General features: G+C 34.0%; 2 protein-coding genes across 6 annotated transcripts; one reads left to right on the top strand and one right to left on the bottom strand.

Moving 5' to 3' along the window:
- Positions 1-4,688: 4,688 nt before the first annotated feature.
- LOC144552194 (phosphoglycolate phosphatase) lies at positions 4,689-8,990 on the top strand. Of its 4 annotated transcripts, none has more exons than XM_078300334.1 (9): positions 4,689-4,810; positions 4,917-5,046; positions 5,448-5,732; positions 6,157-6,352; positions 6,695-6,841; positions 7,042-7,166; positions 7,463-7,673; positions 7,981-8,228; positions 8,596-8,990. In XM_078300334.1, exons 2-9 carry the CDS (start codon positions 4,937-4,939, stop codon positions 8,762-8,764), a joined length of 1,491 nt encoding a protein of 496 aa, XP_078156460.1. In that variant the 5' UTR covers positions 4,689-4,810; positions 4,917-4,936; the 3' UTR covers positions 8,765-8,990. The 4 variants fall into 4 exon arrangements, with proteins under 4 accessions (XP_078156460.1, XP_078156459.1, XP_078156457.1 ...); XM_078300333.1 differs by having other exon boundaries at positions 4,707-4,810; positions 5,448-5,721; positions 6,140-6,352; positions 7,045-7,166; XM_078300331.1 differs by having other exon boundaries at positions 4,716-4,810; positions 5,448-5,721; positions 6,140-6,352.
- Positions 8,991-12,081: 3,091 nt separating this feature from the next.
- LOC144552193 (uncharacterized protein At2g33490-like) lies at positions 12,082-18,086 on the bottom strand. Of its 2 annotated transcripts, XM_078300329.1 has the most exons (11): positions 17,783-18,086; positions 16,957-17,029; positions 16,742-16,816; positions 16,589-16,650; positions 16,168-16,236; positions 15,850-15,878; positions 15,256-15,472; positions 14,353-14,634; positions 14,192-14,245; positions 12,907-13,777; positions 12,082-12,333 (listed from the first exon to the last, which is right to left on the bottom strand). In XM_078300329.1, exons 1-11 carry the CDS (start codon positions 17,897-17,899, stop codon positions 12,281-12,283), a joined length of 1,902 nt encoding a protein of 633 aa, XP_078156455.1. In that variant the 5' UTR covers positions 17,900-18,086; the 3' UTR covers positions 12,082-12,280. The 2 variants fall into 2 exon arrangements, with proteins under 2 accessions (XP_078156455.1, XP_078156456.1); XM_078300330.1 differs by lacking the exons at positions 16,957-17,029; positions 17,783-18,086 and having other exon boundaries at positions 16,589-16,646; positions 16,745-16,800.
- Between the last annotated feature and the right edge of the window lie 4,387 nt (positions 18,087-22,473).

Below are 22,473 nucleotides of genomic sequence, written 5' to 3'. Positions count from 1 at the left end.
AAGAGATCGTTTCTGCGTTTCACCTATCCATTGTTTTAGACAGTCATAACACAGACAATAATCAATAAGCAAACAAAAGATACTTCTTCTTTTTTTTTAAGTTTTTGTTGTCAAATTTTTTTTTTTTTAAATAGTGATATTGATCACCGATTTCATTGAAATCAAGAACCATAGCATATTTGACATAGTACCTAAAATTGGTACCAAAATCAAATATGTCAAGTCGTTACAACCGTTCACAACATAAAAAATAAAAAATAAATAAAAAAAACATCCTACCATGTCCATAACACAAGAAGGCAACAATTATAAAAAAATACAAAAAACATCATAACATGCATAAAACTAAGTGCTATAAATCTAATAAGTCTTCATCCTCTTCCTCGACGCCAAACATTGGATATGGGGGGTTGCCATCCCCAGAACCCTGCACTAGGAGGTCCAAAGTTTGGGTCGTATCTGAGCTTCCGTCCTCTTCCAGCAGAAGGAGATCTGGAAGATTCTTAACATCAAAAGGCAATATAAGATTTAATTTAGAGAATGAATCATCTTCTCTAGATTTACACCAAAAGTGAGACAAAGCTATAATCTTATTACCAATAACCTTAATAGAATAAGGAGAACTAACATTAAAACATAATCTATTGCGTTCTAACCAAATAGTTCATAGAACAGCACCTCGTAATAATTCAATTAATAATCTATCTTTTAAAGGAATAGAAGCATCAATCATGCATAAATCCTCCAAAGTGTGACAATCATAACTAAAGTTATTATGATCTGCTATCCAGTTCCATATTAAGCCAATGAAAGAACATTGAACGAAAAGATGCTCTGTACTCTCTATTTGATCACAAAACATACATTTCGTATCTTCTTGCCAACCTTTATTTACTAAGTTAACTTTAGTCAAAATCTTGTCTTTTCGCACAAGCCACAAAAATATTTTAATTTTTAATGAAATATGAGATTTCCATATAGTGTCATATTCAGAATTAGGCATGCCCCCATATTCTAACCATTTATAAAAAGAATGAACAGTGAAGTTATCGTCGGTGGACCATCTCCATATAATCCTATCTTCTAATTGGTCAGATAGAGTAAAGTGAAATAATCTATTTTGTAAAGCTAACCATTCATTCATATATATACCAGTTAATTGTCTTTTAAAACTAAGTTGTAAATAAGAAGTAGCAAAAGCCTCAGCCACAGACACAAATCTATTGGTAACAATTGAAAACAAATTTGGATACTGATGCTGTAGAGCATGTTCATTGTACCATCTATCTAACCAGAAAGTCGTAGACTTACCATTACCTATTTCTTTATTTAAACCTAAGTTAATCATCACATGGTCTTTTAAAATTGATCTCCAAAATGGAGAACACACTGAAGGGCTGGTTTTACATCCATATTTACTTAAAATAATTGATTTCCATGTACCATGAACAGAATTATCTAGAAATCGAATCCACCATTTAGCTAAAAGAGACTGATTCATTAACTTTAAATCCAATACACCCAAACCACCTTGATCTTTATTTTTGCAAACTTCCCTCCAAGCTACCAAATGATATTTTTTCCTTGTGGAATTTCCACCATGCCAAAGCAATTTGCGTCTAATTTTATCTATCTTATTCCTAATTTTAGCGGGTAATCTATACATGGACATCCAATATAAAGGAATTGCAGATAACACGGAGTTTAGAAGGGTGACTCTACCTCCTAAAGAGAGTAAAGATCCCTTCCAGCTTTGAAGTCTTTTGTCAATCTTATCGATTAAAAGTTGTCAATCTATATCAGTTAATGCTTTATTATTAATGGGTACCCCTAGATAGGTAAGCGGTAAAGAAGCTACTTTACATCCTAAAACAGTAGCCAATTCCTCACATTCAAGATCAGACAAATTGAGAGGGAACATTTCACTTTTATCATAATTTATTTTAAGTCCGGAAACATTTTCAAAGGCAAGAAGAAGCCATTTAATATGCAATAGAATATCCTTATCAGCTTTAAGAAAAAGTAAAGTATCGTCTGCAAAATGCAGATTCATAATATTGCCTATATGACGGAAATCACCTAACCCATCAACATATCCGCCCAATTTAGCTCGTTGTAAAATTTTGTTAAGTACATCAGTAACTAGAATAAAAAGAAAAGGAGAGAGTGGGTCACCCTATTGAACCCCCCTCTTACAAGAAAAATATTGACCTAAAGTACCATTTAAATTAACACATGTTCTACTTCCTTCTAAAGTTAGTCGGATCCATGTAATAAATCTTTGTCCAAAGCCCCTAGCATGCATTACTTCTAAAAGAAAATCCCAATTAACATGATCAAAAGCCTTCTCAAAATATAATTTAAACAGAACCCCCTTCTGTTTTTTAATCTTAACTTGATGCAAAACTTCACGTGCACTAACTACATTATCAAGGATGAACCTTCCTTTAATGTATGATGTCTGAGATGAATCAATAATAGAATCCATAACTAAGGCTAATCTATTAGCTAGTAACTTAGTAATGATCTTATAACTACAATTAATTAAACTAATAGGCCTAAAATTTCGTACAGTAATTGCATCATCCTTTTTTGGAATTAAACAAATAGTAGCTAAGTTAAATTTAGATACATCTAACTCGTGATTATAGAAAGCAGTGAATATTCTAAGTAAATCATCTTTAATGATTTCTCAAAAAGATTGATAAAATTGAAAAGACATGCCATCTGGGCCAGGTGCTTTAGAGGGATTACATTCAAAAACTACATGTTTAATCTCTTCTAATGTAAAGGGAGTTTCTAAAGAGATACGTTGTTCCAAAGTTAAATTATCATAAGCTGTCCATAAATCCGCTTGTAAAGAAACTATCCTAGTGGAAGAAGACCCCATAAGGCCTTTATAATAATCTGTAATATGTCGTAAAAGCATAGATTGATCATATCACCATTAATTTCTAAACTACTAATAATATTTTTCTTCTTTCGAGAAGAAGCAATGATATGAAAGAATTTAGTATTAAGATCACATTCAAGAAACCATTTCAACTGAGATCGCTGTTGTCAATATTGCTCTTCTTCCAAATACATTTTATTAAGTTATACTAAAAATCGGACCTTTTTGGGAACCCATTTTCAGTCGAAGTTTTTGAATACAACCTGTCTAGTTATTGGACTATATCGCGTGAGATGAACTTCCCATTAATTTAGAACAAACAGGCTCTAAAGTAACTCGCAACTTTAAGTTTAAGATACTTTTAAGGACATCCGAATTCTACGGGGAAAGGGAGGAATCAGTATCAACCCAGGTACCTGAGGTGCAAGTTATAAATCTGAACCGTTCTTTTCATGTGGCACGAATCTCAAAGCAGACTTCCTACAGTCCTAATTGGCTCTGGATCAGTGTTTTAAAATGCGGCCGCATGGGCCGCATATGCGTATGCGGTCAGCAGCCGTATTCATAATGCCCATGCAGTTTTTCCATGCGGCCGCATATGCGGTCCGAATATGCAGCCATGCGGTCTGAATATGCGGACATGCGGACTGAAATATGTGGCCATGCGGACTGAAATATGCGGCCATGCAGTCTTCCATGCGGTTTTGATAATTTGATTGTATTTTAATTAAAATTTATATTAAAAAAATTATTGTTGGTTATGTTATTACGTAAAAATAAATTCAAATATATGAATATGAATATATATATATATATATATATATATATATATATATATATATATAGAGAGAGAGTTGGGCTATGGTGCATTGCAATGTATGGAGGGGTTTGTGCATTGGACCATAAATCTAAAATTCAAAATTCAAATGGCCGATCCAAACCGTTCATCTTGTTCTCCATATTAATATGTGCTTGGAGACCAAATTTTACATTTTTCTGAATTTTTTTACTATTTATTAAGTATTTTACAAAATTGTTGATCCAATGGTGGCTGCTGATTTTACTGTTTTGTTAAGCCACCGTTGGATCAACAATTTTGTAAAATACTTAATAAATAGTAAAATAATTCAGAAAAATGTAAAATTTGGTCTCCAAGCACATATTAATATGGAGAACAAGATGAACGGTTTGGATCGGCCATTTGAATTTTGAATTTTAGATTTATGGTCCAATGCACAAACCCCTCCATGCATTGCAATGCACCATAGCCCAACTCTATATATATATATATATATATATACGTGAATTTTTATTTTAAAATCCGCATGAAAATCCACATATGCGTCCGCATATCGCATATGCGGTATGCAGTGGTCTTTCGCATGCATGAACAAAACCGCATTTTAAAACACTGCTCTGGATTGAGTTTGGCCTAGCTAGGATTAATCTGGACAGATTTATAAATTGTACCTCAGATACCGGGGGACACGGACTCGAGAGGGAGACGGCAAATGGATTCATATCCTCCCAAGTACTGTAGAGGATCTCCTTCACTTTATGGTTTGAGATTCGAGTTTGCGCAGGAGCAGTATTATGGTTTGAGATTCGTGCCAAGTTAAAAAGGAACGGTCCGGATCCACTAATCGTAAAAGATTCCCTTTTCAGGTAACGGAGAGGATGTGAATTGGACGAGAAATAGCGTTTTCCCTTCCGTTAATTTTCCTTGTGATCTCGCACGAATTGAAAAGCAAAATCGGACGGTTTATAGGTGATAACATGTAATAAAAAAAATAAAATCGCAAAATAATTGATGAAACGGGTCATCTCCGCGAGAAATTGACTACGAGCGTGTTTTGGTTCAGAAATCAGAATCTCAGATGAGGTCGTAGAAGCCAAGAGAGAGCTCTCCGTTTTCAGGTAATTCATTCCAGCGGCTACTTCGAAAAACCCTAATCTGTGTCCCCTTCTCTTTTGTGTCGCATCACTGATTGACTGCTCTCTTCTCTCTCTTCATTTGATGCAGAGGAGGCTATTAGTTACACAATGGCTGAATGTGCCATGGCGACAATACCGTCCCAATCTCATCTGAGAAGGGCTCGAACCCAATGCAATCTGGTTCAATTGAGAAATGCACCTGCGAAAATTGACCAGAGGTGTGTTTTGTTATTCTTGGTAATAGGTTGTATGTGTTTTCTCACTTATAGTGCTACCCGAATACCTGACTTTATGATGACTACTTTTTTACCCTAGTAAAATGCAAGTGCTGCTTCTTTTCATGTCATTTTCTGATTTTGACTGGCATTGTCAGTAAAATATGTGTTTGTTATTTGAATTGTTAATCATCCACAAATTCAGTTCAATTAAGAATTTTAATTTGATAAACAGCTGTTAAATCTACATTAACTAAACCCAGTCAGTGAAAAAATTACTGTTTTGAAATTGCGTCTTAAGTTATCTCAATTGTAGCCTCAATTGACCCTCAGTTGTGCAATTGAACACCAATTAATCAGAATGAAAAAAATAGACAAAGGCTAAACTATAGTTTCATTTGCAGGAATTGCATTAAGAGAAACCAAGTTATTTTCCATTCTACACCTCCAAAATTCCAGCCATTGAGGTCTCGTCTAACGGAGTGCTTTTGTCTCCAGTCACTTATAAGCTCAGAGAGTCCATTTGCACTAAGCTGGGTTTCATCAGCTGATCAAGCGCTCCTAACTGTTAGTATACTACTTGCATACCTGGCTGGAGTTGTACCACACCAGAGAAGCTTCTTGAATAACATGAGTGATGATGACATCTCTACCCCAAGTACCTCTTTCAATAACACTGTAAATGGTAGGTAAGATTGCGCCTATTTGCAAAATAATTTTGGTAAATTTGTCATATTTCAATCATTATATTGGGTCAATGGCTATTTTGAAAAGAACTGGAATTTTTTTCTTGTGCCCTTAGAAAGCAGAAACCCAGAATACTGCAACTCCTGGATGATACTGGGGGAAAACAACCTATTTTTCTTTAGCACTTTTTTAAAATTATTCAATGCAGGATCAAGGTTTGTACTCCTGTGTGAAAGGTCTGAAGCAATACCTAATATCCCATATCTTGGACTTCTTTCCAAATTACCATGAAGAACCCCCTATTTCTCCTTGTTGGGGATGAGCATGATACTTTGCTCCTCTTTTTTTTTTTTTTTTTTTGCAAAGTTTGTATATCATATTTTTTTTAAATTTGAAGGCAGATATGAAGTTTTCACTTTATTTTAGGCCTGACAAGTTTAGGAGCAAGGATTTATGGCGTGAAGCTCGGAATAAGCTTTCAGAGGCATTGGAAGACAAAACTCAAACTGGAGAAATTAAGTATGAGAAACGGTCCAAATATGCCCCTCTTAACTTCCTTGCCCTTGACATGGATCCCAGGCTCAGACTCCTTGCAATCACTTTGCAACAACTAGAAGACAAGGCAAGATATACTTCCATTATTTTATTTACATCTAGCATTATATATATATATATATATTTTTCTTCTAATTATTCTTCTATTCTCTCGATGCTCATGTATATATGGAAGATTTTGAGTTCTTTTATTATACCAAATTACTGTTGTTGCTCCTAGTTGTGACTTTCAGCAGTGAACCAAACCATCTTCACATTTTTGCAATGACAATGAGAAGAAAGAACTCACACACACATATATAAACAGTATTCCTGAAAGACAAACACCAACAAGAGAACAAATGTTATTACAACCAAACAATACAAGTGTACCGTATCTTCACTCCATCGTCCCTTTTTATAAACTCAGGTGAATGGTATCTTGCAAGATGGAGAGAATTTGGCATGGGGGAGATGGCTTGTGGTATCATCTGATTTGATAAAGGGTTTGGTTCTGCCGGTGTTTATTAAATGGATTGAAGGGGAACAAGCCCTAGAGAAAAACCAGCTCAGCAAGGTACATATAGAGTTATACTCTGTTCCCCAGTTTTACATATTCTTGTAGTTTGGACCTTGTATTATAATTTGGTTGTGGTTATCCTTAAGTATTCAATTGGTTTTGCATGAAATAGAGCTACACATGGCATTGCTTATTTAATTTATTTTTTTACTTCTTCTTTTAGTTTATAATTTCACATTTTTTTGTCTTTTCTTCAGAAGCTGTCTGATGTGATAACAAGAAAACTGAAAGAAGATGATAGAATAATAAGGAAATTGAATTCATCAGGGAAGGCTGAGCTCTATTCCCATCTGATATTCCTCCTAAGATTTGGTTTTGTTAGGTAATAATATTTTACCTTGTATTTGTAAAAGAAGTTATCTGGTCAGCCAAGTACAACTGTAAAATGTATAGTCATTGTCAGGAAGGTTAAATATATTGCAAGTAATTTTTAGATGCATATTTAATATGTATGTAGTTGTAATGCTCTCACTTTTGATTCACTTTATACCCATTGGGCCAGAAGAACTAGATGGCACTTAACAAACTGGTGCAAATATAAATTTATATGTTTTGTTGCAAACAGCTGAATAGTGTCATTATTATATTTCTTACTGTTGGCGTTGTTGCAAATTTCAGGGATCCTAACTATTATGATGCTAAATTTTTCATGGAGCATGGCATAAAGTTATTGGAAGATGTGCTAATATTCTTGGCAGATGGAATAGCAAGTGTTTATCTAGAGCTTATCTCTGTAGATGGTGACTGGTACAGTGAGGAGATGGATAGCAGCTCTAGCTTAGTGTTGTGTTCTCTTTCAACCAGAGCTCTCCAAAAGCTGCGCAATGAGGTAATCTTAATTAGTACCTTATCATACAGACTTTCAATATGTAATGTAGTACCAGAGAACTATATCACCCATCTATTTCCTCTCTTCCGGCATATTCCTTGAACGTACCCAAAATAACCCTATGTGGTGTTCTGTTCTGCCTTGACAGGAGATGCAGGGCTATGGTAAAATTTCCATTGTTTCTTAGGCCCCAATGTGATCCTTTTCTTTTTTTCATTCGATCGTCAACTAAAAAATTCCATCTCCTTTTACTTTTTCTGCTTTAGTATTGAAATTATATTTTATGTGTAATTGTTAATTTTATTAGGTGGCACTAAATTGGTGGTTGAACCAATACTTTGAATCAATTGTGTCAATGTTCGAAGATCGATTTGAGCTGTATATCATATGCCAGAAAGAGCAAGAGAATTCAAATGGCAACCTCAGCAAGAATATAAATTGGTGGAGGGTTGGTTTTGCAAAACCAGCCTCACATTCTTCAGGAAAGTACATACAGCTAGTCCCTTTTTCCTTGTCAGTGAAACGCACCAAGGAGCTTAGAGCCTTGAGTGGATGGTATACTCTCTCTCTCTCTCTAGTTTATTTTTTTACTTATGTTTTACAATATCCAAGTGCAGATTACAATTTGTGGGGCTTTTCTCACCCGATGGCAAAATTTTAGCTAGTATCATGAATTCATGCTAGACTCTGAAAGATAATAATGGTTAACATATTGATTTCTGTGCATTGATCAAGTTCTTATGTAACCTCATTAAGAAATAAAACAAATAGAAAAACGAGTAAAAGGCCTCTAACAATAACCAATTCTTTATAGTTCACGAGAGCTTGTTCAGACTATTTACAGTAATCAATTGCTGTGAGGCTTTCAATTAAATTTTGCATGCTTTGCTTTGTTATAATATTTGCCATTTGTTGATTGCAGGAGGTATTATTTCAGCTTGTTTCTAGAATTGTTTGACATATCGATGCCTTTGATAAGAGGTGCCTTTACCAACATTAGCAATGCTATATCATATTTTCTCACATATATAATTGGGAGGTCCTTGGGTCTTATTTTTTCTGGCATAAGACAAGCCCTTGGTTGGAGATGAAGAGAAAAAGGTGCTGGAAAAAGACAGCAGCTGATTGTTTTCCCTACTTGTCCTTTTCTTTTCAGTACAGTTTTTGTAATGCTTTCTTTTTGGATTTTTTTTTCAATTGCGTTAATTTTGGTCTTACAGAGTTACCATCGGTAAGAAGTAAGAACTGCTTCAAATGTGAGAAACATTTTAGTGCTTTTGTTAGTATTGAATTAGATTTGGAATCACTACTCACACTTATGTGGACTTTTCACACACAGACGCGAGTACAGTGAGAGGTAGGACATAATGGCCATAAATAAAAGATATCTACTTTACTGTTCACTATTTGAATTTATGTTCTGAAAAATAGTTTAAAACAAAAAAATGGAGCTCGTTTTCGTTTTTTTATTTATTATTTGGCAATTCGCCAGTAGGCAACTTCTTTTTTCTTTTTCTTTTTTTAAAGGTCAGTGGCAAAGTCCCATTGACGGTTGTATTAATAAATTAAGAAAGTTTTTTTTTTTTATTAAAGGGTCTCGGTACATCCAGCATCATTTAAATGTTATTTTCGAAAATTTGACCCTGCAACCTCTTTGTAAAGAGATAGGACTCGTGTCACTACACTAGATCAAAACAGACTAGTCAGATCTCATTTTACACGGTCATGCATTGCACTAGATCTGAATTCCTTACTCTGAAGGCACCGGTGGCGAAACTACATTGAATTAGGGAGGCAATTGTTTATCTCTGGAATTTGAAAATCGGATATAGGTCTATGTATAATCGGGTTGTTGCCTACTCTAAAATATTTTGCCTACCTCTCCCACAATATGAATTGATTAATTCACATTAATCTATAACCCGCTAGTCATATCAATTTTTCGTAACCTGATAAAAATATTCAAGCATAGTCTCTCTCTCTCTCTCTCTTGGTACATAGCAGAGTGCATTGATGGTTTGAATTCAAGCATTTAGGTGAGGATTCTGCTCTTTCTCCGGTCAGCTTCATTTATCTTTTCCAGCTCTGTTGTACCAGATATTACAATGCTGAATCTACGTAATGTTTTGTATCTAACTTAATTTTTGGTATAATTATCTTAATTAACGAGTATCGTGAGAAAGAGAAATTTTTTTTTTTTTTTCTGTTGCCAAGACTTCGAATTGTTCAAACGGAATAATGTAATGCAGATTCAAATCTCAATAAACTGAACAGAACTGTGCTGGGCTGCTATGATAAAAGAATTCTATTATTATGTCCAAAGAGAACAAACACATGTTTATTTTTCATTAAAATGAAGATAGTTGCCTAAAATTAAAAAGGAAAAAAAAATCTACTAATTTCATGGTTGAATTTGTAATAAAAGAGAAGCAAAAAAAAAAAAGGATGCTCGATTCCTCAACAGCAGCTATTGTTGAAGACGATGATACGCCTCTTGGTTCCCAATGGACTCTGACAAAGAAGAATAAAAATTACGGCGATGGGGAATGCAACAATAAACCCGAGCAAGGGCAAAGGATTCGAGTGAGAGCCTGTCTCTTCCTCGAACGGAAATCCTGTGCAACACATCATCTTCATCCCGCTTTTTCCCATTCGCACTTAATGCTCTGTCTCTTTGTTCTCTCTATGGTGTAGTTTTGCTCAGATGAAACCCAAAACAGAGGAGACAGAAAGAGGCAATGTGCTCAAACCGTAGGTTATTTTTGTAATTTTTTATCAAGTGTGCATGTCACGTTGTCTTGAATCCTTCAAGGTCACTGGTATCTTATAAGTTTGCATGTTTTTGGAACGACAAAAGAGAATTCAAAAGAGGAAAAAAAATTATTTGCTCGTGCAGCGCATATACATGACTTACCGAAATTATTGTAGATTTAATTATCATTAAGCTGTCAATCCAATTACAATAGATTATAATACTATGATGGGAGTTAAGTATATAATTTTTTTTCAATTTTGGGATCCTTAATTTGTTCCAGTATTTAAGGGAAAGAAGTTATCATACTCTTTAATTTTTTAATTAATTCAAATTAGGTTAGGCTTTGAATCAAGAAGCTTGGACTTAATGCAGTGGTGTGAACTCTATTTCTCTACATAGTGGCACATATTTGACTTTAAGGAAAGAAATCTAAAAGATGCTGAAGTGTATCCGGAAAAAAAAAAAAAAAATTAGGTTTTGAATCTATATCTTTCGCACGAAAAATAGTATGTATTATCAAATGTGCTAAATGTTGTTCTAGAAAAATATCATATTTTGTACTGTTCGGACTTTATTATATACTTATGAAAGATAAAATATGAATAGAAAAGTAAATCCAAATTAGTCCTCAATGGTATGTTGCATCGGTCAAACATACAATGAAGATCAACCATACAAAATTTTCCTATGAAAAATGAAAGTCAATTTTACAATATCATGACATTTTATTCTAAATTATATTAAAAATCATACGTAATATTAAAAAAAAAATTAAAAATAGAGACCAGTAGATTCCCATTCTTTTGACCTAGGTCCGCCTATGATTGCATGGACTAACATTGGAAGAAAGATGTATTCTTTCATTATTATATTCCCTACATTATATTCTTAGGGAATATATAATGAAAAAAATAATGTCAATCCGTAATATTGAAGTATCATCACTTGTTTAATTGTCAATCCTTAACTATTTAAATATCATTTTAAGTTATTGAAGTATAAATCCACAAACAGACTTGTCTTTACAAATGTCAACCCTTGTAAATATATTGTCAACCATGTATATTAAATTCTAACTAAATTTATATAAAGTGTTTATCATTTTCAGGACGGTCTAACCGAAATGTTTAGATTGACCAATTTAGATACCCATATTATATACAGGTAATAATAATTTTTTTTCTGACATCAACAATGTAACATTACAAAATTTGTAATTTGTCTTATAAAATGAAGATAATTTTATAGGAAAGAGCTTTTTTATATAGGAATAAAAAATCATTCAGTTTTTCTGGATGAATAACTTATATTATTTATTATTTTATGCATATTTTAACAGTGCTTTCTGGACTAAAATCTTTATGAGGCTTATTTCTGCTTGAAGAATTTCACTCAGCATGGTACTCTTTTAAAGTTGGCCATAAAAATTAGCATCGAACCATTCTAATGAAATTATAACACACAACTTCATTAACAAACTATGCATGAAAATGCCCAAAAAAAAAAAAAAAAAGAACACCACCAAAATGCATCTATCCTAATTTCCGATGATGTAAAAATAGAGATCAACTACTTTCAACTGAATATAGCCATAGCCAATTCAAAAGAAAAAAAAAAAAAAAAAACTAATAAACAAACAAATATAATCTGAAATGTAGTGCCAGTTAGAAGATTAAAAAAATGAGTACTTTAGATTTACATGTCAATTGAGTCAAAATTTCTTTTCTTTCTTTTAATGACTTTTGAGTTGTTATTAGAACAGTATAAACACCCCAATTTCATCATAAAAGGAAAATAAAAAAAATGCATCTTTTTCTTATGGTCAGGTTGTGGCGTGTATAGGGAGTTTTAACTAATCCAAAATTGCATCATAATCTACCGAAAGATTTGACCTTGAGTTAATTCCTGAAACCAAAAAAGGACAGAGAAACAATTATTACACATAACTCCCTGCAGTAGTTAAAAGAAAATGTAGACAGTTTTAAAAATAGATAATTAGAAATTCCAAAGCTATCAACAGACTCTGTTTAAGAAACAATAATCATGCACTAACTAAATAATTTGCTTTTGAAATTGAACAAGGAATTTGCTTCCATTCTGCATACTAGCGTATTTTTAACTCTCTACTTTTTGTACCACTCTATTTGTGAAGAGCAGAAGGATGAAGGAAAGAAGAAGGAGACACAAAGAAATGTTGAATGGGATGATGGCATTCTTTAAGTCTCGAATTTGCTTTTTGTAAAGTAGAATTAAGAGTTCTTTGATATCAGTAAAACAAAAATATATATAAAAAAAATGCAGGACCTACAGAGCAAACATCTCCAATACATGCAAGTAACAACATGAATGATTATCATACTCTGCACGGAATTTCCATTTTGCAAGGATTTTCGTATCATTTTAAGTTCCACAGGAGTAATTAAGCACAAAACTTCCTACAAGTATAAACACAGGATAGATATCAGCTTAAATACTTACCTTTTGCCCTTGTGTCATCATCAGGTTCTGAAACAATTGGTTGACGGGCACTTGAACTTCCCTTTTTACCCTCCAACTTTTGAATTGTACCAGCTGGCATTCTCTGACTATCAGTTGAAGGGATTGAGTAAGTCCTTGTCAGAGTTGGTTCTGGTGGAGTTGGCAATGGCGAGGCCCTGGAGGTTGTCACTGATGGCCGCCTAGGCATCAGCGGGCCAGAGTACCCGACCAGTTGAGATGACCGTACAGGTGCCGTCCTACCAGCCATAGGAGGTCGTGGCAACTCATGTAACTCACTAATTAGTGGGGATGAAGCGGTACGAGGGGGCGGTTGTGTTGGTCGTGCGAACAATTTAGGTGATGTAGATCGAGGGAACTGTGCTGATGTGGTGTTGGTGGTATACCCGGGCCGGATTGGGCCTGAATAGGCCTCTCTCCGGATCTTCTGTGGCGGCATTCTGAGTGGCCCACTCTTGCTAAAGCTCGCAGGCTTGAAGCTATAATGTTTTGGCAGAGGAGACGAATGGTAGAGGCTGGCTGGTTTGGCAGGCCCAGCCACAGGACTGCTATTGGGTTTTGGCTGATTGTTGGTGCTAGGGGTGTTAGTGTCAGTACCAGTACCAGTGCTGGTACTTGTATTGGTGCTGGCGCTCACAGTAGTATTGGCTTTGGCGGAGATGTTTTCGTCTGGTACAGGGAGAGCATACGAGAAGCATTTACGGGTTGATGATGGCCGCATGTTTCGGAAGCGCTCATATGGGTCGGCAGATTGTGTTTGTGTCGGATTGATAGCAAATAATGGGGCTGATTGGCTTATTGGATTTGACTTTGGTTCAATGCTTCTCGTGTCCGAAAATTGGCTAATATTCTCCTATATTCAAGAAGAACAGCCATTTATCAAGAAAATTTAGAGTCAAATGCTGCTAAATTATTGTTTTGCAAAACAAACCCAATGATTAAAGTTACTGCAAATAACAACTGACAGTTAATCAATCACAAATTTGACCCTTCCTCTAATGAGCTATTTTTTTCCCGATGTCCAAACTAATTTAAACAACACCAAGCAAGGTTTAAATGTTGAATGGTTTTTAAGTAAAACAAAACTCAAGTGCAATTTAGTTATTATTTTGAGCAACTGAAGCTTGTCTTAATTAGCGATTACCTTATCCACTAATAACCAAAAACTTGGTACACATGAACGAGGAGATTTTGGGTGTTTTGTGCAAATAAAGTGAAATGATGGATGAAGTGCTAGAGAAAATAAGTACAACATAAAGAGGTTTACCTTTCTATACTCCTTGAGTGGCTCCGGATCTGCTATTTGATTTACTTGATCTATCTGCTTCAAATAAAGGCAAATTAAAAAGATAATAAAAATAACATTTCTACAGAAAATCAAACATACAAATGAAACAAACTAAGATGGTATCCAAACAAGAATATAACCTCCATGGAATTTCCAGAAATGGGAAGGTCATTAGACCTATGCTTGAAACTTGTCTGACCATCACCGCTATGATGATCACTACCAGCATCCATTGAAAAGTCATCATCATCTTCATCATCCTCGCCATCATCATCATTATAGATCTCGCTACCATTCTCGTCGTCGTCGTCCTCGTCGTCAAGCTTGGCAAAATGGTAGTCAATATGTTGTTGCTCTGCAACTGCTTTTACATGAGGTTCTACTGCTTCTAGATGCTTCAAACCTTTTCTGAAAAAGCTCAACTGGCATAAGAAACAACAATGAAACCAATTGTCAACTAAGATCATAATAAGAAGACATAACAACAAATTAGACCAATACTGTCAGCATGGTTATCTTTGAATTGTTCTTTCTAGTTTTTTCTACTTGATTGTTTATTCACCCAAATTGCATGCTGATCTCTTGTCTGACCATTCTAGTACCAGATCTGACAGAACTCTTCTTCTTAAATTGTTTAATGACAGCCACAATTTAATAACAACTTAACACCAATTGATCCTCAATTTTAGCCCATTCTGCCTAACAAAAAAAAGATCTGACATTAAATTAACATCAGCAAAATACACATGCATCATTATACAACAAAGCTGAGTTTGAAGTTTTGCCTCAATCAAAACTCAACTGTGCCATTAAGCTTCATAGTTAATCCAACACTGACTTGAAATCACCCAATTTTACCTCTTCTAGACATAATTTATACAACTAACCTTCAATTACTAAAAAACCTCAATTTAACCAAGTTCTGCTGCAAGCAATGCAGAATTATCCAATTTAGTCTCAATCTACACTCAAATAATTCCCAATTATGCCATGAAAATATTGCATGCTCATGCATTTGTACCATGCTGAAATCCGAACCATACCTGAGCAGCATAGTGGCGGGCAGCCTGAGTGAGGAGGCTTCGAAATTGGCCTTGTTGAAGGGATTTGAGGCGAAAAACAAACAAGGCAGCCTCATCCTGGTAGTCTTGCAGTGCCACCTGCACATCCTCAGATGAATAATTTTCAGCTGAGCCTCGAGAAATGTGCCTCAGCCTCCCCCTCTCCATGTATGATGCCAACACGTAATTGTAGTACTCTCTGCATGCCACAACACGTGTGTCATCTCACAAGGTTATTGTCACTATTATAATTTCCATGTGTACGGAGTATGGGGTAAGTTTCAGAATCATCCTTGCTTTTTTTTTTTTTTTATTTTGGGTAAACTTTTATGAATAGACTAGAAGGTATTATAGTGAAACCAAAGCAAACTTGTAGTGCTTTTGATACCAACCATATCATTGTTCTTGGTTACTTTTGAAATTAGACTCATGCGAGGAAAACCTGGGTGCATTAAAATATAGCTTATTTCATCTATGCCCCAGAAAGCATGAATAGTGGAAAGTCATCCATATGCCCAGTAAAACATGGGAACGTCGCCTACGATATTTGTCACAGAAATAGTCATAATTCTGTACCTTTTATCATCACATTGCCTCTTCATTTCCTGTTAAGACATGGAAAAGGGTTTCTGCAGTAAGATTATATAAGAAAGAATACTTAAACATACTGATATAAAGCTTCTTATGGTAGGTTCATCCATTTTCCAGAAAATTATGCATTTACATGTAATATTTTATATTTTTCCCACATTTTTTCTGTTAAGTTAGTATTTATACAAGGCCCTTTTTTTCCCTTTTGCCTTTGCGGACTGTATTGCTACAAACTATAATTCAGGCACTTATTTAAGTTCAGATTTTATTATCATCAAAGAACACATATAGAAAGAAGCAAACCTCTACAGTCTGAAGCTCCTTTAGAAGAGACTCTGATGGATTTGTGATGGTGTGAATTATATTGCTACGCTAACATCACAAAATAAAAACAAAAAGATAAATACTCACAAGTTATTCTATACAAGCAAGATATTAAATACGATTCACATGAGGCTTGTAATCCTATGTGTAATTACATAAGGACCTCAATTATGGCAAACAAATTATAGTGCGGACAAACTGGTGGGCACCAGATTGGTAAAATAGAGGCCCCCCAAAATTTTCTATTTAAATATCAAGTCATCCTCAATTTGAGTTCACTTAGTCAATTAAAGCATTGCACAGAGTTACAGGTCAAAAAGTAAATAGAAAAAGGTACATTTTGGTCAAATGGTATGGGATCTGACCTATGAACTGAAAAAAAATGACAATAGCAACTCACATAGGTATCGACGATTTCCTGTAGCTCGAACTGTGCTTTTCCAATTTGCATTAAAACCCTGCCTGAAAAATTGTAATAGACCTCAGTCAAACTGATACAGAACCTGAACAAACTGGAACTGACAAAAAAGTCAGACAGTACATAACCACATACCACTTTCCTCGTCATCATTCAATGCAGTTTTTTCGAGTAAACAAGTGCCCATTTCCTCCAGAGCCTCTGAAAATTCTGTCATTTATAAAAGCTCGTTAATTAAAATTTTACATTAGTACGCTATTAGGAACTGAACGTAACGTAGCTCTTTGAACACATTGGCACAGTGATACATGTATAAATTAAAAAAATATATATAAAATTAAGAGAAATACCATAGACGCTATTAACTGTAGCAGCAGCAGCTGAAAGCAAGCTATCATAGCAATTTCTCATTCCTTGCACCTCCTATAGTGTCCAAAATAATTCACATTAACTTCCTTGGTAATTATAGGAGCATTAACTACGAACTTTTATTTTTAGTCTTTTGGCTCATCATGAGGTTACATTTAATTTCAGCTATTTCAATTAATATGTCCAGATTCAAAAAACAAAAAAAAAACTAGCAAGAGGAAAAGGATGCTTAAAATGCTACCATGAACCACATATTAAGTAAAAAAAAAAGGTTTACACAAAAAGGAAATGACTTGCTTTCATATTTGTTTATCTGTTTGTATGTTTTATCATCAACATCACTATCATGTAAGTTTCCTCTTTATGTTGAATGGAAAAGGCTCAGAGCCCCACCACTTTTATTATTTAATCATTTAATGCCTACCCATTTGGATAGAATCCATGACTGAACTAGCTACGCAATTGCCAATATACTTTAATATCCTAAAAATTTACCTCATTGTAATATGTTTTATTTTACCTTCTTACCTTGGTCAACAATTGAATGCATATATTTGCATATTAGCTCAAAGGAAAATACAATTTTTTTAACATAATCTATGTTGCGCATTGAAGGCTTAACGCGAACGATATTTTAAATCCTAAATTTTCTTTGGATTGCACCCCCTTCTCCCTTTGATACACAGCAAGCGCTAAGACAAATTCAGATTGAAACAAAACTCACGAACAAATTTACCCAAGTACATGAAAAGACAATCGCCAAGGACTTGAGCCCCCAAAATTTGCGAAATCGAAACAGATACGTACCTCTGAGGCATGAACAAGCTCGTCGGGCTGGGAAGGAGGCGGTCGAGTTTTATGACTAGCCACTTCCCTTGCTTCATGGCGACCAAAACCTCTAAACTTCCTTAATGGCGATTTCATCTTCCCGATTCAATCGCAAACAGGATTTCAGTGAGAAAACTAAAACTAATTAGCAGCTAGATTAATGCAACTATCAGAGAAGAGAAGATTATAATTTTGCTCAAATGCCGAGAGAAAGTTGGAATCATCAAAGTTTGAACTTTGAACGAGAATATATTATAAGGGAAGTGTTGAATGGGGAATAGAGAGAAAGATAGACTCCATGAAAGGTAAAATTTTGACAGAGAACATGACCAATAGACGACTTGTTGATTCTTTGTGGTCAATTTTTTGTATAATTGTGTAACGAGTTAACTTAATGTTCAAAAATGACTTGCTATATATAATTATACTTAACGTAGATTGAGATATTTTTGTTGCAAGTGCATCACGTCTCGCGCGCCTTCTTTCTCTCTCTAACAATGTGATTTCGAGGTTTGACCAAAGCAAAACAGGTTTGACCGACAGAAAAAAAATATATATATAGAAAAAGGTTGTCTTTATGAGTAGGTCCTCGTAAAATAATTAATAAAAAAAGTAACTTTACAGAAAAGTTCCCACAATAACTTTATATGAATTCGGAAGCTTTTCTTTTCAGTTTTTACCTTTGCACTAAAATAAGCATAGTCACGAGATTCGCGAATTATATCCGACTAATTTGTTTTTTGGGTGATGCTAAACCGAATACTGAATTATTCGATCGATCGAACTTTAACCGAATTTTTACGAATTTTTCTGAATTTTACGAATTATTCACAAAAAATTTCCGAAATTTTCCCATAATATTTTTTTTTAGTTTTATTTTTTTTCTCTCTTACAAAACTGAGATTTTTAGTCCGGATAATTCTAAATCATTCGTGAATTATACCCGAATTATTTCCAAATCACGGACTTTTAACCTCGTCGAACCGAACCCGAATAATTCGAAAACAAGAAGAAAGTATATCTTGTTTTAACGCCACAAAAAGTTTAGGGGTATAAACGCAAAAACTACCAAGTATCGAGTCAATGGTCATTAATAAATCTAAATTCCAAGTACTCAAACTGTCTCATTTCTTACGTTTGATAACCTTAATTAGTTTAAAGTTTATACTAATAATACTAGCAATTTTAGATTTAGCACAACCGTTATCTTATTATTTTAATTATTGGAAAAATGTCATCAACCCACGAAGCACGACTAATAAATTAAATAGTATCTTCAAATAAATTTATAATTAAGCCAGCTATCAGGAATTGAAATCAATGCCCCATTTGTTGACTGAAATGTATGTTCAAATAAGAAAAGTAGTACTTTAGTTTATGATTACATTGTCCTTAATTAAATTTATTGATTTTCTTTTTTACGCCAGTAATTGACCGATTGCAAATTTTGAAAAGGAGACACGGTCATTTAGTCAAATTTGAAATTTCTGTGAAATTTAAATACTTTATAAAGTATTCTAATATACTAAATAGATTTATATTAAGGTTTATCAAATTTGAAACTTCTGTGCTGCCATATGTAAAATTAAAGCATAACATATGGCAGCAATTTGATTTTTTTTTTATTCAATATCACTTCATTTTACATCGTTACTACTTACTACCAAATATTAATATTTTAAAATAATTTAGTATTTACTTGGCTTTAATATTATTTTATTAACCCAAAATGACATCCTTGGATTATCTACATAAAATATAAAAGTCAACTCCTTCACTGCCATACAATTATTTCAGCAGCACAACGTGGTAGCCATTGAAGTATTTGGGAACAAATTCAGAATACAAGGAATAGTCTCATAGTCCAAATAAATAAAATAATATTCATGTACAAGAATAGTGTTGTAAATAACAGTATGCAGTTGTCGGACAGACAAAATACTGCCAAGTGATTAATCGAGAATAATCAATCATAATTAAGAATAATCGACCGATTAGTCGGAAAAATCTATGACGATTTAGTCACCATCAATGACTAACCAGTTGATTAATCGGCCTAAACAGACGCTTTTTACAACACTATCCAAGAAAGCTTGAATGGGCAACCAAATTGCAAGATGAGCAACTATTTGCAACTCTTTGATGCTGCACAACAGCGATTACATGGGCGGATTTAGAATTTTCGTCAGAAGGAAACAAAAAATATTGAATCAGGTTTAAATCAAATATTCAGAGCGAAACAAAAAAAATTTAAGAGTAAAGTTGATCGGAACCGATAAATCTCCACTAAAACTCAAAATTCAAGAGGAACGGCCCCTCCTGGAACCATGTGGGTCCGCCCCTAACAATTCAATGCAGAGGGGTCCATTTTGATATGATTAAAATGGAGGATTAGATCTCATTCTATGCTGGCGGTCAAGTATTGGAGTCCGTGTCCCCCCAGGTACCTGAGGTGCAATTGAAACAAATGGACGGCTCAGATTAATTTTATTTAGGCAAAACTCTATTCAGTGGCAGTTGAGGCTGTAAGGGGTCTGCTTTAAGATTTGTGCCAAGTGAATGAACGATCTAGATTCACCACTTGTACCTGGGGTGATACGGATTCCAGGTATTGCACTGATCTAAATTCGTTGAGAAGTTGAGAGCATTCTTTAAGAAAAAAAACCGGTCAGGTTAGCTAGACTGGTGCACTGACCGTTAACCGACACGCTTAATTGTTGCTTTGTCTAATTTCCCTTCTATAACAGAATGTCAAAATTAAGAAGAGATCAGGTGTTCCGTACTTACCTACGGGTTTTCAATAAAGAAAAGAAAAAGAAAAAAAAAGGTGTTACGTACTTGCGTGTGTCATGTGACTCATGTTACATAAATTGTTGACTTGACTTGCTTCTTTCCCACAGTCATGACATGGAAGTTTCTTATTGGTTCCTATTGAATTCACCACGGAAACTTTTTTTTATGACAAAAATAATAGGAACCGAATCTCTTGCCCCCCGGTGCAGGAAATTTCTGCCCCCAGAGACACTGCGGGGTGTGATCAGTTACTGTTAAAGGGTTTAATTATTGTTACTGTTTTTAAATTTGGGTCCACCCGCAGTGACTCTGGAGGCAGAAATTTCCTGCCCCCAGGGAGGCAGACGATTCGGTCCCAAAATAATAACGTCACAAATATTTCATTTCTGTCATTGAATAAAACGGATTTCTTTCACTTTACGGTTTGAGATTAATTCTTAGTCGCTTTGAAATTCGGACAATATTATTAGGAATTGTGATTCCTGCCAAGTTAAAAAGAACGGTCCAGATTCAATAATTCTAAAATATTCTCTAATGTGGTACCAGAGAGGATTTGAATTCGAATAAAACTAGGTTGTTTTAAAATTCATCAAATTTCTTTATAAACTAAACTCTAAAATTTATTAAATTGACTTCAAACAATGAATCCTACCTTACAAGTGATCATGCGTTTACATGCAAAAATTTCAAATTTTTGAATTAATTTAGTATTAAGTCAAGCAGTCAAAATTAGAATGATTATAAATTAATTTTAATGCATTTATTTTTTGAACGTTTTTTAACTACTTAACTTTATACTAAATAAATTCAAAAGTTTGAAATTTTTGCATCTAGACACATCACTGATAAGATATAATGATTTTAACAGTTTGAATTCATCGTCTGGTGTTAATCTAGTAGATTTTAAAAATAAATTCACAAAGAGACTTGATAGACTTAAAAATATTCTAATTTTGTCTGATTATGGTCAACTCTAACACGTTTGCAGCCACATCAAAGAAAAAATTGACCTAATATAATGTGAAGATATTGTTATCAATTAAATCACATTTAATTCCCTTCTCTTCGAAAAAGAACAAAAAAAATGGGGAAAAAAAAGCCTCGGACCACTGAATCCACATTTCATTTTCAATCAAATTAATACTCAACTACCTCCGTAGACCCTCTTCGCTCCTGGCCTCAGAAAAATATCCTTTCAAATTTTATCCAAAAAATAAATTAGAGCATTTTTAACACGTTGATCATATTTGAGAAGTATACGTTCAAAATTTGGTAAATAATTTTTTTGTGAATATTTAAAATTATGAAATTTGATCTTATATTTATATAAAAATATGAGGAGGGGTCAAGTTACAACAATTTTTTAGTTACAACAAGTTACAACAACTATTTTCTACATTCAAAGTCCAAATTGTCGATCCAAATCGTTAGATGTGATCTCTACAATAAAATGTGCTTGGAGACCGAATTTTATATTTTTTTTTAATTTTTTTACTATTTATTAAGATGGGTACAAAAACTAGTCAAATTCAGGCCATTGAATTTTGCATCCATCTTAATAAATAGTAAAAAAATTTCAAAAAATATAAAATTTGATCTGGAAGCACATTTTATTGTGGAGATCACATCTAACGATTTGGATCGACGATTTGGACTTTCAAAATGTAAAAAATAGTTGTTGTAACTTGTTGTAACTCAAAAATTGTTGCAACTTGATCCCTCCTCTAAAAATATACGTTTATCATTGTTAGATTTTCTTTTTTCTTAATTAACTTGGAACATAATTAAAGACAATGAAAGTTTGACCCATAAATTGACCCCATTATATCATTACTCTGTTAGTGGAATAACAATCAAAATGCTGACTTTTAATTACT

Source organism: Carex rostrata, chromosome 3 (genome assembly GCF_964058835.1).
Source record: "Carex rostrata chromosome 3, lpCarRost1.2, whole genome shotgun sequence".
NCBI lineage: Eukaryota > Viridiplantae > Streptophyta > Magnoliopsida > Poales > Cyperaceae > Carex > Carex rostrata.
Note: the sequence above shows the minus strand (reverse complement) of the source record. Positions and strands in the feature narration are given on the sequence as shown.